The sequence below is a fragment of the Nomascus leucogenys genome, chromosome 13 (assembly GCF_006542625.1).
Source record: "Nomascus leucogenys isolate Asia chromosome 13, Asia_NLE_v1, whole genome shotgun sequence".
NCBI classification, from domain to species: Eukaryota; Metazoa; Chordata; class Mammalia; order Primates; family Hylobatidae; genus Nomascus; species Nomascus leucogenys.
In genome coordinates this window covers 51650659-51669202 of record NC_044393.1, presented here as the reverse complement: position 1 = coordinate 51669202, position 18544 = coordinate 51650659, and the positions used below count along the sequence as shown (strand labels likewise).

Here is an 18544-nt window from a genome sequence, read left to right as displayed (position 1 = left end):
AGGCATGAGTTCAGAAACAAAGAGGAAGGGACACATTGTTTACACCATAGGAAGCTCATAGGGTCTAGTAGGGGGAGACAGATGAAAACAGATAATGGTAATACCCACACCAGAGACTGTGGGCTCCTGAGGGCAGCAATTGTTCCTCGTTCTTAATTTCTCCAATGCCTAGCATGTACCAGACTCTAGAAAAACACTTGAAGGATGAATAATAATCAGTTCTGTTCTAGAAGCACATGTGGCACACTAAACAAGAAATTATTGTAAATCTTAGACTATCTTTGCCATTTTTATTTGACTATTATGCTTCTGCTCTGATGACTTTCATGAATAGACTGATCAGGTCAGTGGCAGGTGTGCAAATCCCAACTTGGCCTCACAAACTAAAGTTGTGAGTCGCACTTCTGCCACTGGACTGATGCTAAGGCTTAGTTAAGCTCATGCACTTTGCCTGAATTAGCATGTCTGATATTCCTTTAAATAAATGTTGCCTTCCTTCCTTTTGCAAAATGAATTTCCTTTCTTTGGGGGAAGTCATTTTTCACTGAGGCCTGACTTATCAAAGCTAATGGCACAGTCGCCTGGAAGGCAACAGTAATGCTAGAGAAATGTACATAGCGGCCACTTTCCATAGCCAGGAATGCTCCAGCACAGCCGAGTCCTAGTCTAACAATTATTCTCCCCTTTCCTTTCCCTACCTTCCATGCTCTCCTTTGGCTTCTTCCTCCTCCCCAGCTTTCACTGCCCCCTCCATTTAAAATGATTATCTCATAGTAGGCAGAACTGGAAAGTAGAAAGACATTCAGATTCCAGATCTGTGATTTATCAAAACTAGAAAATGACCTTGAGAAAGATGGACAAATGATCTTAAAACTCAGTTTTCTCATCTGTGTAATGGGTGTGATAGCCGAAGTTGTTGCAAGTATTACATAGTCGAGCACGTAAGTGACCTAGCCACATTCAAAAAGATTGCACATCTCCTCAAGTGTCTCACTTCTCCTAGATAGCTTATGGCGCCTCCTGCAAATTTCCCAACAGAAATGGGAGCAGAAAGTGGGAAATCTCAGTTAAGACTTGGAGCAACCCAGGATAATACGAAACTTTGTTTTCTAATTTATGGAAGAGGAGGGAAGTTGGCCAGTTACACAGACGGACACACACACTCAAGTGTGCAGTGGTTGCCATCCCATTATTGGGTATATACCCAAAGGATTATAAATCATGCTGCTATAAAGACACATGCACACGTATGTTTATTGCAGCACTATTCACAATAGCAAAGACTTGGAACCAACCCGAATGTCCATCAATGATAGACTGGATTAAGAAAATGTGGCGCATATACACCATGGAATGCTATGCAGCCATAAAAAAGGATGAGTTCATATCCTTTGTAGGGACATGGATGAAGCTGGAAACCATCATTCTCAGCAAACTATCGCAAGGACAAAAAACCAAACACCACATGTTCTCACTCATAGGTGGGAATTGAACAATGAGAACACATGGACACAGGAAGGGGAACATCACACACTGGGGCCTGTCATGGGGTTGGGGGAGTGGGGAGGGACAGCATTAGGAGATACACCTAATATAAATGACGAGTTAATGGGTGCAGCACACCAACATGGCACATGTATACATATGTAACAAATCTGCACGTTGTGCACATGTACCCTAGAACTTAAAGTATAATTTTAAAACAAAAGATGAGAAAAAAAGAAGAAAAAAAAAGTGTGCAGTGGTTGAGTGGAAAATGATTCCCCCCAAAGAAAAGGAAATTCATTTAAAAAAGGAAAGGCAGCAACATTTAAGGAAACATCAGACATGCTAATTCACTCAAAGTGCATTAGCTTATCTAAGTCTTAGCATTTCTTATTTTATGAGTTAAAGTTGTGAATTGCACCAGTGCTGCTGGACTGATCGGTCTGTTAGTGGAAGTTGTCAAAGCAGAAGCGTAGAAATCAAATAAAAATGGCAAAACTTATGACTCATTGAAGTTTTTTTTTTTATTATTATACTTTAGGTTTTAGGGTACATGTGCACAATGTGCAGGTTTGTTACATATGTATCCATGTGCCATGTTGATTTCCTGCACCCATTAACTCGTCATTTAGCATTAGGTATATCTCCTAATGCTGTCCCTCCCCCCTCCCCCCCACCCCACAACAGTCCCCGGAGTGTGATGTTCCCCTTCCTGTGTCCATGAGTTCTCATTGTTCAATTCCCACCTATGAGTAAGAACATGCGGTGTTTGGTTTTTTGTCCTTGCGATAGTTTACTGAGAATGATGTTTTCCAGTTTCATCCATGTCCCTACAAAGGACACGAACTCATCATTTTTTATGGCTGCATAGTATTCCATGGTGTATATGTGCCACATTTTCTTAATCCAGTCTATTGTTGGACATTTGGGTTGGTTCCAACTCTTTGCTATTGTGAATAGTGCCACAATAAACATACGTGTGCATGTGTCTTTATAGCAGCATGATTTATAGTCCTTTGGGTATATACCCAGTAATGGGATGGCTGGGTCAAATGGTATTTCTAGTTCTAGATCCCTGAGGAATCGCCACACTGACTTCCACAATGGTTGAACTAGTTTACAGTCCCACCAACAGTGTAAAAGTGTTCCTATTTCTCCACATCCTCTCCAGCACCTGTTGTTTCCTGATTTTTTAATGATGGCCATTCTAACTGGTGTGAGATGATATCTCACTGTGGTTTTGATTTGCATTTCTCTGATGGCCAGTGATGATGAGCATTTCTTCATGTGTTTTTTGGCTGCATAAATGTCTTCTTTTGAGAAGTGTCTGTTCATGTCCTTTGCCCACTTTTTGATGGGGTTGTTTGTTTTTTTCTTGTAAATTTGTTTGAGTTCATTGTAGATTCTGGATATTAGCCCTTTGTCAGATGAGTAGGTTGCAAATATTTTCTCCCATTCTGTAGGTTGCCTGTTCACTCTGATGGTAGTTTCTTTTGCTGTGCAGAAGCTCTTTAGTTTAATTAGATCCCATTTGTCAATTTTGGCTTTTGTTGCCATTGCTTTTGGTGTTTTAGACATGAAGTCCTTGCCCACGCTTATGTCCTGAATGGTATTGCCTAGGTTTTCTTGTAGGATTTTAATGGTTTTAGGTCTAACATGTAAGTCTTTAATCCATCTTGAATTAATTTTTGTATAAGGTGTAAGGAAGGGATCCAGTTTCAGCTTTCTACATATGGCTAGCCAGTTTTCCCAGCACCATTTATTAAATGGGGAATCCTTTCCCCATTTCTTGTTTTTGTCAGGTTTGTCAAAGATCAGATAGTTGTAGATATGTGGCATCATTTCTGAGGGCTCTGTTCTGTTCCATTGATCTATGTCTCTGTTGTGGTACCAGTACCATGCTGTTTTGGTTACTGTAGCCTTGTAATATAGTTTAAAGTCAGGTAGCGTGATGCCTCCAGCTTTGTTCTTTTGGCTTAGGATTGACTTGGCGATGCGGGCTCTTTTTTGGTTCCATATGAACTTTAAAGTAGTTTTTTCCAATTCTGTGAAGAAAGTCATTGGTAGCTTGATGGGGATGGCATTGAATCTATAAATTACCTTGGGCAGTATGGCCATTTTCACGATATTGATTCTTCCAGCCCATGAGCATGGAATGTTCTTCCATTTGTTTGTATCCTCTTTTATTTCACTGAGCAGTGGTTTGTAGTTCTCCTTGAAGAGGTCCTTCACATCCCTTGTAAGTTGGATTCCTAGGTATTTTATTCTCTTTGAAGCAATTGTGAATGGGAGTTCACTCATGATTTGGCTCTCTGTTTGTCTGTGATTGCTGTACAAGAATGCTTGTGATTTTTGTACATTGATTTTATATCCTGAGACTTTGCTGAAGTTGCTAATCAGCTTAAGGAGATTTTGGGCTGAGACAATGGGATTCTCTAGATATACAATCATGTCATCTGCAAACAGGGACAGTTTGACTTCCTCTTTTCCTAATTGAATACCCTTTATTTCCTTCTCCTGCCTGATTGCTCTGGCCAGAACTTCCAGCACTATGTTGAATAGGAGTGGTGAGAGAGGGCATCCCTGTCTTGTGCCAGTTTTCAGAGGGAATGCTTCCAGTTTTTGCCCATTCAGTATGATATTGGCTGTGGGTTTGTCGTAGATAGCTCTTATTATTTTGAGATACATCCCATCAATACCTAATTTATTGAGAGTTTTTAGCATGAAGGGTTGTTGAATTTTGTCAAAGGCCTTTTCTGCATCTATTGAGATAATCATGTGGTTTTTGTCTTTGGTTCTGTTTATGTGCTGGATTACATTTATTGATTTGCGTATGTTGAACCAGCCTTGCATCCCAGGGATGAAGCCCACTTGATTATGGTGGATAAGCTTTTTGATGTGCTGCTGGATTCGGTTTGCCAGTATTTTATTGAGGATTTTTGCATCAATGTTCATCAAGGATATTGGTCTGAAATTCTCTTTTTTGGTTATGTCTCTGCCAGGCTTTGGTATCAGGACGATGCTGGCTTCATAAAATGTGTTAGCAAGGATTCCCTCTTTTTCTATCGATTGGAATAGTTTCAGAAGGAATGGTACCAGTTCCTCCTTGTACCTCTGGTAGAATTCAGCTGTGAATCCATCAGGTCCTGGACTCTTTTTGGTTGGTGAGCTATTGATTATTGCCACAATTTCAGAGCCTTTTATTGGTCTATTCAGAGATTCAACTTCTTCCTGATTTAGTCTTGGGAGGGTGTATTTGTCGAGGAATTTATCCATTTCTTCTAGATTTTCTAGTTTATTTGCATAGAGGTGTTTGTAGTATTCTCTGATGGTAGATTGTATTTCTGTGGGATTGGCGGTGATATCCCCTTTTTCGTTTTTTATTGCATCTATTTGATTCTTCTCTCTTTTCTTCTTTATTAGTCTTGCTAGTGGTCTATCAATTTTGTTGATCTTTTCAAAAAACCAGCTCCTGGATTCATTGATTTTTTGAAGGGTTTTTTGTGTCTCTATTTCCTTCAGTTCTGCTCTGATTTTAGTTATTTCTAGCCTTCTGCTAGCTTTTGAATGTGTTTGCTCTTGCTTTTCAAGTTCTTTTAATTGTGATGTTAGGGTGTCAATTTTGGATCTTTCCTGCTTTCTCTTGTGGGCATTTAGTGCTATAAATTTCCCTCTACACACTGCTTTGAACGTGTCCCAGAGATTCTGGTATGTTGTGTCTGTTCTCGTTGGTTTCAAAGAACATCTTTATTTCTGCCTTCATTTCATTATGTACCCAGTAGTCATTCAGGAGCAGGTTGTTCAGTTTCCATGTAGTAGAGCGGTTTTGAGTGAGTTTCTTAATCCTGAGTTCTAGTTTGATTGCACTGTGGTCTGAGAGACAGTTTGTTATAATTTCTGTTCTTTTACATTTGCTGAGGAGAGCTTTACTTCCAACTATGTGGTCAATTTTGGAATAGGTGTGGTGTGGTGCTGAAAAAAATGTATATTCTGTTGACTTGGGGTGGAGAGTTCTGTAGATGTCTATTAGGTCCACTTTGTGCAGAGCTGAGTTCAATTCCTGGATATCTTTGTTAACTTTCTGTCTCGATGATCTGTCTAATGTTGACAGTGGGGTGTTAAAATCTCCCATTATTATTGTGTGGGAGTTTAAGTCCCTTTGTAGGTCACTCAGGACTTGCTTTATGAATCTGGGTGCTCCTGTGTTGGGTGCATATATATTTAGGATAGTTAGCTCTTCTTGTTGAATTGATCCCTTTACCATTATATAATGGCCTTCTTTGTCTCTTTTGATCTTTGTTGGTTTAAAGTCTATTTTATCAGAGACTAGGATTGCAACCCCTGCCTTTTTTTGTTTTCCAGTTGCTTGATAGATCTTCCTCCATCCCTTTATTTTGAGTCTATGTGTGTCTCTGCACGTGAGATGTGTTTCCTGAATACAGCACACTGATGGGTCCTGACTCCTCATCCAGTTTGCCAGTCTGTGTCTTTTAATTGGAGCATTTAGCCCATTTACATTTAACGTTAATATTGTTATGTGTGAATCTGATCCTGTCATTATGATGTTAGTTGGTTATTTTGCTCGTTAGTTAATGCAGTTTCTTCCTAGCCTCGATGGTCTTTACAATTTGGCGTGTTTTTGCAGTGGCTGGTACCGGTTGTTCCTTTCCATGTTTAGTGCTTCCTTCAGGAGCTCTTTTAGGGCAGGCCTGGTGGTGACAAAATCACTCAGCATTTGCTTGTCTGTAAAGTATTTTATTTCTCCTTCACTTATGAAGCTTAGTTTGGCTGGATATGAAATTCTGGGTTGAAAATTCTTTTCTTTAAGAATGTTGAATATCGGCCCCCACTCTCTTTTGGCTTGTAGAGTTTCTGCCGAGAGATCAGCTGTTAGTCTGATGGGCTTCCCTTTGTGGGTAACCCGACCTTTCTCTCTGGCTGCCCTTAACATTTTTTCCTTCATTTCAACTTTGGTGAATCTGACAATTATGTGTCTTGGAGTTGCTCTTCTCGAGGAGTATCTTTGTGGCGTTCTCTGTATTTCCTGAATCTGAATGTTGGCCTGCCTTGCTAGATTGGGGAAGTTCTGGATAATATCTTGCAGAGTGTTTTCCAACTTGGTTCCATTCTCCCCGTCATTTTCAGGTACACCAATCAGACGTATGTTTGGTCTTTTCACATAGTCCCAAATTTCTTGGAGGCTTTGTTCATTTCTTTTTATTCTTTTTTCTCTAAACTTCCCTTCTCTATTCATCTCATTCATTTCATCTTCCATCAGCGATACCCTTTCTTCCAGTTGATCGCATCTGCTACTGAGGCTTCTGCAATCTTTGCGTAGTTCTCGAAACTTGGCTTTCAGCTCCATCAGCTCCTTTAAGCCCTTCTCTCCATTGGTTATTCTAGTTATCCATTCTTCTAATTTTTTTTCAAAGTTTTTAACTTCTTTGCTATTGTTTTGAATTTCCTCTCGTAGCTCAGAGTAGTTTGATCGTCTGAAGCCTTCTTCTCTCAATTTGTCAAAGTCATCCTCCATCCAGCTTTGTTCCGTTGCTGGTGAGGAACTGCGTTCCTTTGGAGGAGGAGAGGTGCTCTGCTTTTTAGAGTTTCCAGTTTTTCTGCTCTGTTTTTTCCCCATCTTTGCGGTTTTATCTACTATTTGTCTTTGATGATGGTGATGTACAGATGGGTTTTTGGTGTGGATGTCCTTTCTGTTTGTTAGTTTTCCTTCTACCAGACAGGACCCTCAGCTGCAGGTCTGTTGGAGTTTACTAGAGGTCCACTCCAGACCCTGTTTGGCTGGGTGTCAGCAGCGGTGGCTGCAGAACAGCAGATTTTCGTGAGACCACAAATTCAGCTGTGTGATAGTTCCTCTGGAAGTTTTGTCTCAGAGGAATACCCGGCCAAATGAGGTGTCAGTCTGTCCCTACTTGAGGGGTGCCTCCCAGTTAGGCTGCTCAGGGGTGAGGGACCCACTTTAGGAGGCAGTCTGTCCGTTCTCAGATCTCCAGCTGCGTGCTGGGAGAACCACTACTCTCTTCAAAGCTGTCAGTCAGACAGGGACATTTAAGTCTGTGGAGGTTCCTGCTGAGGTTTTGTTTGTCTGTGCCCTGCCCCCAGAGGTGGAGCCTACAGAGGCAGGCAGGCCTCCTTGAGCTGTGGTGGGCTCCACCCAGTTCGAGCTTCCTGGCTGCTGTGTTTACCTAAGCAAGCCTGGGCAATGGCGGGCGCCCCTCCCCCAGCCTCGCTGCCGCCTTGCAGCTTGATCTCAGACTGCTGTGCTAGCAATCAGCGAGACTCCGTGGGCATAGGACCCTCCGAGCCAGGTGCGGGACACAATCTCCTAGTGTGCCGTTTTCCAGGCCCGTTGGAAAAGCGCAGTATTAGGATGGGACTGACCCGATATTCCAGGTGCCGTCTGTTACCCCTTTCTTTGACTAGGAAAGGGAACTCCCTGACCCCTTGCGCTTCCCGTGGGAGGCAATGCCTCGCCCTGCTTCGGCTCGCGCACAGTGCGCTTCGCCGACTGTCCTGCACCCACTGTTTGGCACTCCCTAGTGAGATGAAACCGGTACTTCAAGCGGAAATGCAGAAATCACCCGTCTTCTGTGTCGCTGGGGCTGGGAGCTGCAGACCGGAGCTGTTCCTATTCGGCCATCTTGGCTCCACCTCCTCAACCTCGACTCATTGAAGTTTTTAGTGGTAGTCATTTTTATTCGATACATGCTTCCTAAAAATTAGTCCACTATAGAAGAGTCATAAAAATGTATATTACCTACCATTAAGGAGGCAAAATTTGTGTATGATAATCAGTTATTACATTTTCAGAGGCAGGTAAATCACTAGCAGCAACATTTCTCTAACCAGAGGTACAGATGTGACCAGATATGCTCTATTAGGAGAGGAAGGTATTTGACATTAGGTGTAGTATTGGAAGCTCATTTGCATGTCCCAATTTATCCTGGTCCAAGAACAAAGAAACAAACTAAGAGTTCATTCATTCCTTCATTCAGAAAATATTCAACTTTAATGTGGGGGGGTGCCTCTTATATTCCAAGCACTGTCCTGAGCACTGGGACTATGATGATGAATAAAACAAATAGTCCTTGTCCTCATGAAGAGTATATTCTTATGGGATGACAAAAATAGTGAAATACATATATAACATCAGCAGTGAGACATGATGTGAAGAAAAAATAAGGCAAGGTAAGAGGAACTAGTGAGTGTTGCCAGGTAGAAAGTATAACCACTGAACTGCCCCACTATGGCTATCAGACTAAAAGATTCTACCATTTATAAGACAGAGAGCTTACAGGAACCCCTAATTCCAGGTTTACTTCCTGCCTCTGGAAATCTTTTTGTTCCAATTAGTCTTATCTTTTAACTGTATTAATGCTAAATAGCTGATATTAATAGGTTAAAAAAAAAAAAGTGTGGTCGCAGTGGCTCATGCCTGTAATCCCAGCACTTTGGGAGGCCAAGGCAGGTAGATTGCATGAGCTCAGGAGTTCAAGACCTGCCTAGGCAACATGGTGAGACTCCATCTCTACAAAAAATACAAAAAACAAATAGCTGGGTATGATGGTGCACACCTGTGGTCCCAGCTACTTGGGAGGCTGAGGTAGGAGAATCACTTGAGCCTCAGGGGCAGAGGTTGCAGTGAGCTGAGATCACACCACTGTGCTCCAGCCTGAGTGACAGAGTGAGACCCTGTCTCAAAACAAACGAACAAAACAAACAAAGCACTCCAGGAACAGCTCTCATTCTAAATTATTGACTAAATTTTCCCCAGCTCAGCTCATGCATGTTTCTGACCTAGTAATAATGATGCACACCAGGAATTATGATCAATAATGCCAACATGTCAATGTGATGGTTTTCATTTAAAAAGTCATTTCAGATGCAGAACTTCTGCTGATTATCTTATATAAGCAAAGAGTAACATTAGTTCTACCAGATTTTTTCCCCTGGATAAGTGACAAACTAATGATGTCAAATTAAACTAGAATTTAGGCATCAAGAACACTCTTAGCTGGGCACAGTGGATCATGCCTGTAATCCCAGCACTTTGGGAGGCCGAGGCAGGAAGACTGCTTGAGCCCAGGAGTTCAAAACCAGCCTTGTCAACACAGCAAGTCCCCATCGCTACAAAAATAATAAATTAGCTAACTATGGTGGTGCATGGCTATAGTCCTATCTACTTAGGAGGCTGAGGCAGGAGAACTGCTTGAGCCCCAGAGTTCCAGGCTGCTGCAGTAAGCTATGATCACACTACTATACTCCAGTGTGAGCAACAGAACAAGACCTTGTCTTTATTTTATTTTATTTATTTATTTATTTTTTTAAAAAAAGAACATCCCTGGCCAGGCGCGGTGGCTCACGCCTGTAATCCCACCATTTTGGGAGGCCGAGGCAGGCGGATCACGAGGTCAGGAGATCAAGACCATCCTGGCTAACACGGTGAAACCCCATCTCTACTAAAAATACAAAAAAATTAGCCGGGTATGGTGTTGGGCACTTGTAGTCCCAGCTACTTGGGAGGCTGAGGCAGGAGAATGGCGTGAACCTAGGAGGCGGAGCTTGCAATGAGCTGAGATGGCGCTACTGCACTCCAGTCTGGGCGACAGAGTGAGACTCCGTCTCAAAAAAAAAAGAACATCCCTTCACCTCTCCTTCTCACCTCTTAAAAATGGGCACTAAACTGTTCTCAATGTTATTCACCTTGAAATCCAGTAACTAGATAAACAAATCCTTTTCTTGTTCTCTCCTTGTCCTTACTTACACAGCCAGGGTGTTCGGCTCAATATCTGCAGTCTCTTCCAGTTCTTAATTTCTGTGAATTCCAAGTTAGACCCTCCTTCCTTCAGACAAAAATGCACCCCGCCATTATAGACAGCCAGCAGCCTGCCATTTTAAGTCTTCGTGGACTGTATACATAGACTGTATACATAAGCCTTGGGCTCTTTAATTCTAGATGAATGGCTATCAAAGAAGGATCAAAAATGCAACTGAGAAAATGATGGCTCTTGTTGCTGAGCTGTCCATGAAACAAGCCTTAACCATTGAACTCCAAAAGGAAGTCAGGGAGAAAGAAGACTTCATCTTCACTTGCAATTCCAGGATAGAAAAAGGTCTGCCACTCAATAAGGAAATTGAGAAAGAATGGTTGAAGGTCCTTCGAGATGAAGAAATGCATGCCTTGGCCATCGCTGAAAAGTCTCGGGTAGGCTTTGGCTCCTGTATTGCATTTCTAAAGGGTGCCAGCAAGCGTTGCATTCAGGGGGTCAGTTATCCCACAGTATAAGAAAAATTTCCCCACTCTACTATACACAGTCCCAACAGTCATTAGAAGTGTATTTAAGATACTCTATGATAAGTCAAAGAGCAGTAATCCAGAGTGCCACAATACTCACTGAAGAACACTTAGCAAGCACAGGGCCCACCCCACAGCCTTACATCCTGGGCTGCCGAGGCTGAACATCATGGCCTTCCACCAGCATAGCGATGACCAGGCTGGCATTGGCCTTGTCCATAAGTCTCCAATCTCTGTCTTGGCACCTCTGCTCAGACCACACCTGACTGTTCCATGTTCATCTCCTGTGGCCTCCACAGCATACAGTGAGGCCTCCACCCACATTATTGTTGCCATGCCTTCTGCAGATGCTTGATGGACATCATAGGCCTCGGCGCCACCCCTTTCTTTTCCCACCTTAGGCCTCTGGCCTAAGACTAGGTCTATTACTGACTCCCCTTGCAAGTTAGATAGCAGATCTTCTGTGTACCCCCACGACCTGTCAATATTCTTAGACTGGAATTAGGCATCTCTTTCCAAGGAGTCTACATCCTCCAGATGTACAACTCACTCAGATTGCCAAGTGGATGTCACCGAAAGGGTCCCTATTTGCTCCTGAACTCAAGACAAAACTGCATTCAGAACACACTAGGAATACCTGAGCACAAGTGTAAATTACGTGATTTATAATTTCCACACCACCTGGGACTGTTCCTTTTAGGGCATTCAGATTTTACCTGTGGTGTCCCACTGCCATTTATTAGAGGGCTTTTCAGTGTAGTAAGTGATTACTCTATTTTCCAGAGGCACAGACAAAATCTTGAAAACGTTGAGACTCAGGGCAAAGCTGGTGACCATTTTCCTCCTCTGGTTCCACTTTACTCCTCTATCTCTTCCATTGTAACATTTGCTCACCAGTGACTTACCAAAGGAAATATGTTGCTCTGCCTTTGTCAAAAACAGGGAAATAATTAGTGCTTGATGACAGATATTGAGGTGGAAACATAGTTAGGACCCACAAAGCAGTCTTTGAAAAACCCTAAACTCCAGGATTGATGTGATGCTTAAGCAATACAGCCCATTCCAATGAGGGGGTGGGTGTGTGTGTGTGGTGTGATTCCACCCTCCTACCCTAAACCCCAGGAATAATGTGATGCTGAAGCAATACAGCCCATGCCAATGAGGTGTGTGTGTGTGTGTGTGTGTGTGTGTGTGTGTGTGGTGTGATTCTACCCTCCTACCCCTCCCATCCCTTTGGGGAGTATCAGCTAGCACAGTCAAAGACTGTCCAGACCAGCTGTGTCTTTTGGGACCTAAGGATAAAGTGACTTCAGAGTTTTCAGAGAACTGAAAAGGAAAAATCATTCTTTGCAGGAGTTCTTGGAAGCAGATATTCGCCAGCTGCCCAATGGTGTTTACACGACTGCAGAGCAGCGTCCAAATGCCTACATCCCAGAAGCAGATGCCACTCTTCCTTTGCCAAAACCTTATGGTGCTTTGGCTCCTTTTAAACCCAGTGAACCTGGAGCCAATATGAGGCACATAAGGAAACCTGTTATAAAGCCAATTGAAATCTGAATATGTGAACAAATCCAGGCCTCTCAAGGAAAGGACTTCAACCAGGCTTCCTTGTACCCACAGGTGAAAAATGTGACCATAATACTTCTAGTATTATTGATAAGTAAGGTAAGCACAATTAGTCAGCTAGAGTACAACATGGTTTCTATTTACCCACCAACTACTATACCTTTCATGATGTTGAATGGGACATAGAACTGTCCTACATTTATGTCAAAGTATGTATTTGAATTGCTTATATTTTCTTTTTCACTCTTTATATTGAGTACATTCCAGAAATTTGTAGTAGGCAAGGTGCTATAAAAATGCAGTAAAAATCTGTTTTCAATGAAGTATGGAAATGGACAGAGTGGTCTTTGTTTATTAAAGAAAAAACAAATACTGTTCAATATACACACTTTAAAAAGAAAGAATGGCTATTTGAAAAGGAAAATACCTCAAGTATTGCAAAGGCATAACTCACTTTGTTGAATAAGAAGTAGCACTTAATCTCAGTAAATCTAAATTACGTAAAGTAGTGAAGCTTGTCATGGCTTTTTGCATTTTTTTCATTTTATTTTTTTGACAAATAATAATTGTACCTACCCATGGGGTACATAGTGAAGTTTCAATACATATAATGTATAGTGATCAGATCAGGGTAATTAGCATATACATTCAAACTTTATCATTTCTTTGTGTTGGGAATATTAATATCCTCCTAGCTATTCGAAACTATATATTGTTACTTATAGTCATCCTACAGTGGTATAGGACATAGGACTTATTCCACCTATTTCACTGTAATTTTGTGCCTATTAACAAATTTACCCCATTCCTTCCTTTCCTTATCCCTTCCCCTAACCTTCCCAGCCTCTTATATCCGCTGTTCTACTTTTAGCTTCCACATGAGTGAGAACAATTTTTAGCTTCCACATATGAGTGAGAACATGTGGTGTTTAACTTTTTGTGCCTGGCTTATTTCAATGAACATAATGTCCTCCAGTTCCTTTCATGTTGCCATGAATGACAGGATTTTGTTCTTTTTTGTGGCTGAATAGTATTCTGTTGTGTATATGCATATGTGTGTGTGTGTGTGTGTGTGTGTGTGTGTGTGTGTGTGTGTGTGTGTATAGCTCCCATTTTCTTTATCCATTTATCTGTTGTTGGACAGACACCTAGGTTGGTTTCATGTCTTGCCTATTGTAAATAGCACTGCAGTAAACATGGGGGTGCAGCTGTCTCTTCAATATTCTGATTTCCTTTCCTTTGGATAAATTTCCAGTAGGGAGATTGTTGGATCATATGTAGTTCTATCTGTAGTTTTCTGAGGAACTTCCATATCATTCTTCATAGTGACTGCACTAGTTTACATTGTCACCAACAGTGTATATAAGAGCTCCCTTTTCTCTGCATCCTTACCAGCATTTGTTATTTTTTAACTTTTTGGTAATAGCTATCCTAATTGGGGTGAGATGATACCTCATCATATTTTTTTAAATTTCTATTTCCCTGATGATTAGTGATGTTAAGCATTTCTTCATATACCTGTTGGCCATTTGTATGTCTTTTGAGAAATGTCTGTTCAGGTCATTTGCCCATTTTTAAGTCAGATTGTTGTTTTTGTAGTGTTTTTTGGTGTTAAGATATTTGAGTCCCTTATTTATTCTGAATATGAATCCCCTATTGGATGAGTAGTGTGCAACTATTTTCTTTGATTCTGTAGGTTGTCTTCACTCTGTTGTTTCCTTTGCTGTGTAGAAGGTTTTTAGTTTGATGTAATCTCATTTGTTTATTTTTGCTTTTGTTGCCTGAGTTTTGAGGTCTTATTCATAAAATATTTTCTCAGGCCAATGTCCTGAAGCATTTCTCCTATGTTTTCTTCCAGTAGTTTTATGGTTTTGGGTCCTATATTTAGGTCTTTAGTCATTTTGAGTTGATTTTTAAATAGGGTGAGTAGTAGGGAACTAGTTTCATTCTTCTGCATATGGACCTCCAGTTTCCCCAGCACCATTTATTGTAGAGACTGTCCTTTTCCCAATGAGTATTCTTGGAAGCTTTGTCAAAAATCAGTTGTCTATAGATATATGGATGAATTTCTTGATTCTCTATTTTGTTCCATTGGTCTATGTATCTGTTTTTATCCCAGTGCCATGCTGTTTTGGTTACTAGAGCTTTGAAGTATATTTGAGATGTGGTAGTGTGATACCTCTAGCTTTGTTCATTTTGTTCAGGATTGCTTTGGCTATTTGGGGTCTTTTGTGGTTACATACAAACTTTAGGATTGTTTTTCCTATTTTTCTGAAGAATGCCATTAGTATTTTGATAGTGACTACAATCAATCTGTTGATTGCTTTGGGTAGTATTGTCATTTTGTTTTGTTTTATTTTGTCTATTTTATTTTATTTATTTTGGGAGACAGAGTCTCACTCTATCACCCAGGCTGGAGTGCAGTGGCATGATCTCAGCTCACTGCAGCCTCCACCTCCAGGGCTCAAGTGATCCTCCCACCTCAGCCTCCTGAGTAGCTGGGACTACAGGTGCACACCACCACACCCAGCTAATATTTTTATTTTTTGTAGAGATGGAGTCTCACTAGGTGACCTAGGCTGCTCTCAAACTCCTGGCCTCACGCAATCCTCCTGCCTCGGCCTCCAAAAAGTGCTAGGATTATAAGTATGAGCCACCACACCCAGCCAGAATGGCTATTATTAAAAAGTCACACACCAAAAAAAGATGTTGGTAAGGTTGCAGGAAAAAGGGGATGCTTAACACTGCTGGTGGGAATGTAAAATTAGTTCAACCACTTCGCAAAGAACTAAAAACAGAACTACCATTTAACTCAGCAATCCCATTACTGGGTATATACCCAAGGAAAATAAATTGTTCTACCAAAAGGACATGTGCACTTGTACATTCATCAAAGCACTATTCACAATGGCAAAGACCCATGTCTTTGCCCATGCTGTGTCCCATACGTTTTGGCATGTTGTGTTTCCATTTTCATTTGTTCCAAAGAATTTTTAAATTTCTTCCTTAATTTCTTTCTTCCTCATTTTGGTCATTCAGGAGCATGTTGTTTAATTTCCATGTATTTGTATAGTTTCAAATGTTCTCATTATTTATGTCTAGTTTTATTCCATTATGGTTGGATATTTGATATGATTTTGATTTAAAAAATAAATTTGGGTGCCGGGCAAGGTGGCTCACACCTATAATCCCTGCACTTTGGGAGGCTGAGGCGGGTGGATCACTTGAGGTCAGGAGTTTGAGACAAGCCTGGCCAACATGGTGAAACCCCGTCTCCACTAAAAATATGAAAATTAGCTGGCCATGGTGGCGCATGCCTGTAGTTTCAGCTACTTGGGAGGCTGAGGCAGGAGAATGGCTTGAACCCAGGTGGCAGAGGTTGCAGTGAGCCAAGATCACACCGTTGCACTCCAGCCTGGGCAACAGAGCAAGACTCCATCTCAAAAAAGTCTCCATCTCAAAAAAAGTCTCTTTTTTTGAGACTTGTTTTATTTCTAACCTATGGTCAGTCCTGAAGAATGTTTCATGTGCTGATGAAAAGAATGTGTATCCTGTATTTCACCTGTTGGGTGAAATGTTCTGTAAATGTCTGTTAGGTCCATTTGGTCCATGATATGGTTTAAATCCAATTTTTTTTTCGTTTATTTTCTATATAGATTATCTGTTCAGCACTGAGAATGAGGTGTTGAAATCTCCAACTATTATTGTATTGGGGTCTATCACTCCTTTTAGCTCTAATATTTTCTTTATATATCTGAGTGCTCTGGTGTTGGGTGCATATATATTTATAATTGTTCTATTGCTGAATTGATCCCTTTATTAGTATATAATGGTCTTCTCTGTCTCTTTTTACAGCTTTTGACTTGAAGTTTGTCTTGTCTCATATAAGTATAGCTACTCCTGCTCACTTTTGGTTTTCATGTGCTTGAAATATCTTTTTCCATCCCTTCACTTTCAGTCTATGTGTGTCTTTACAAGTGAGATGAGTTTCTTGTAGGCAGCCTATAGTTAGGTGTTGGTTTGCTTTAATCCAATTAGCCACTTGATATATTTTATTTTTTTAATTATAATTTTATTTAATTTTTCCGTAAGTTATTGGGGTACAAATGGTATTTGGTCACAGGAATAAGTTCTTTAGTGGTGATTTGTGAGATCCTGGTGCACCCATCACCCAAGCAGTACACACTGCACTATATATGTTCTTTTATCTCTCGCCCCCTCCCACTCTTCCCCCCAAGTCACCTAAGTCCATTGTATCATTCTTATGCCTTCACGTCCTCATAGCTTAGCTCCCACATATCATTGAGAACATATGATGTTTGGGTTTCCATTCCTGAGTTACTTCACTTAGAATAATCGTCTCCAGTCTCATCTAGGTCATTGCAAATGCTGTTAATCATTCCCTTTTATGGCTGAGTAGTATTCCACTTGTGTGTGTGTGTGTGTTTGTATGTATGTGTGTGTGTGTATATAGATATAGATATAGATATAGATCACAGTTTCTTTATCCACTCATTGATTGATGGGCATTTGGGTTGGTTCCATGATTTTGCCATTGTGAATTATGCTGCTATAAACATGCATGTGCAAGTATCTTTTTCCAATAACGACTTTGTTTCCTCTACTTGGGAGATACCCAGAAGTGGGACTGTTGGATCAAATGGTCTGTTCTACTTTTAGTTCTTTAAGGAATCTCCACACTGTTTTCCACAGTGGTTGTACTAGTTTACATTCCCACCAGCAGTGTAGGTGGGTTTCCCTGATTGCCGAATCCATGCCAGCATCTACTGTTTCTTTATTTTTTTGATGATGGCCATTCTTTCAGGAGTAAGGTAGTATCGCATTGTGGTTTTGATTTGGATTTCCCTGATCATTAGTGATGTTGAGCATTTTTTCATATGTTTGTTGGCCATTTGTATATCTTCTTTTGAGAATTGTCTGTTTGTGGCCTTAGCCCGCTTTTTGATGGGATTGCTTGTTTTTTTCTTACTGATTTGTTTGAGTTTGTTGTAGATTCTGGTTATTAGTCCTTTGTCAGATGTATAGATTGTGAAGATTTTCTCCCACTCTGTGGGTTGTCTGTTTACTCTGCTGACTGTTCCTTTTGCCATGCAAAAGCTCTTTAGTTTAATTAGGTCCCAGCTATTTATCTTTGTTTTTATTGCATTTTTCTTTTGGGGTTTTGGTCATGAAATCCTTGCCTAAGCCAATGTCTAGAAGGGTTTTTCCAATGTTATGTTTTAGAATTTTTATAGTTTCAGGTCTTAAGTCCTTAACCCGCCTTGAGTTGATTTTTGTATAAGGTGAGAAATGAGGATCCACTTTTATTCTACTACATGTGGCTAGCCAATTATCCCAGCACCATTTGTTGAAAAGGGTGTCCTTTCCCCCCTTTATGTTTTTGTTTGCTTTGTCAAAGATCAGTTGGCTGTAAGTATTTGGGTTTATTTCTGTGTTCTCTGTTCTGTTCTATTGGTCTATGTGCCTATTTTTATGCCAGTACCATGGTGTTTTGGTGACTATGGCCTTAGAGCATAGTTTGAAATCAGGTAATATGATGCCTTCAGATTTGCTCTTTTTGCTTAGTCTTGCTTTGGCTATGCGGTCTCTTTTTTGGTTCCATGTGAATTTTAGAATGGTTTTCTCTAACTCTGTGAAGAATGATAGTGGGTTTTTGATGGGGATTGCATTGAATTTGTGGATTGCTTTTGGCAGTATGGTCATTTTCACAATATTGATTCTACCCATCCATGAGCATGGGATGTGTTTCCATTTGTATTGTCTATGATTTCTTTCAGCAGTGTTTTGTAGTTTTCCTTGTAGAGGTCTTCCAGCTCCTTTGTTAGGTATATTCCTAAGGATTTTTTTTTTGCAGCTATTATAAAAGGGATTGAGTTCTCAATTTGATTCTCAGCTTGGTCGCTGTTGGTGTATAGAAGAGCTACTGATTTGTGGACATTAATCTTGTATCTGGAAACTTTGCTGAATTATTTTGTCAGTTCTAGGAGCTTTCTGGAGGAGTCTTTAGGGTTTTCAAGGTAAACAGTCATATTGTCAGCAGTGACAGTATGACTTCCTCTTTACCAATTTGGATACCCTTTATTTCTTTTGTCTGATTGCTCTGGGTAGGACTTCCAGTACTATGTTGAAGAGGAGTGGTGAGAGTGGGCATTCTTGTCTTGT

The 18544-nt window shown here is 40.7% G+C and overlaps 1 protein-coding gene across 1 annotated transcript in view; it reads left to right on the top strand.

The window, feature by feature from the left end:
- Positions 1-12693, top strand: part of CCDC146 (coiled-coil domain containing 146) — a 180839-nt gene extending 168146 nt beyond the window's left edge. Inside the window, exons 18-19 of the mRNA XM_003268186.3 lie at positions 10457-10705; positions 12149-12693. Coding sequence (XP_003268234.2) covers positions 10457-10705; positions 12149-12352 — 453 coding nt within the window. The 3' untranslated portion in view covers positions 12353-12693. The remainder of the gene's footprint in view (positions 1-10456; positions 10706-12148) is intronic.
- The last annotated feature ends 5851 nt before the right edge of the window (positions 12694-18544 follow it).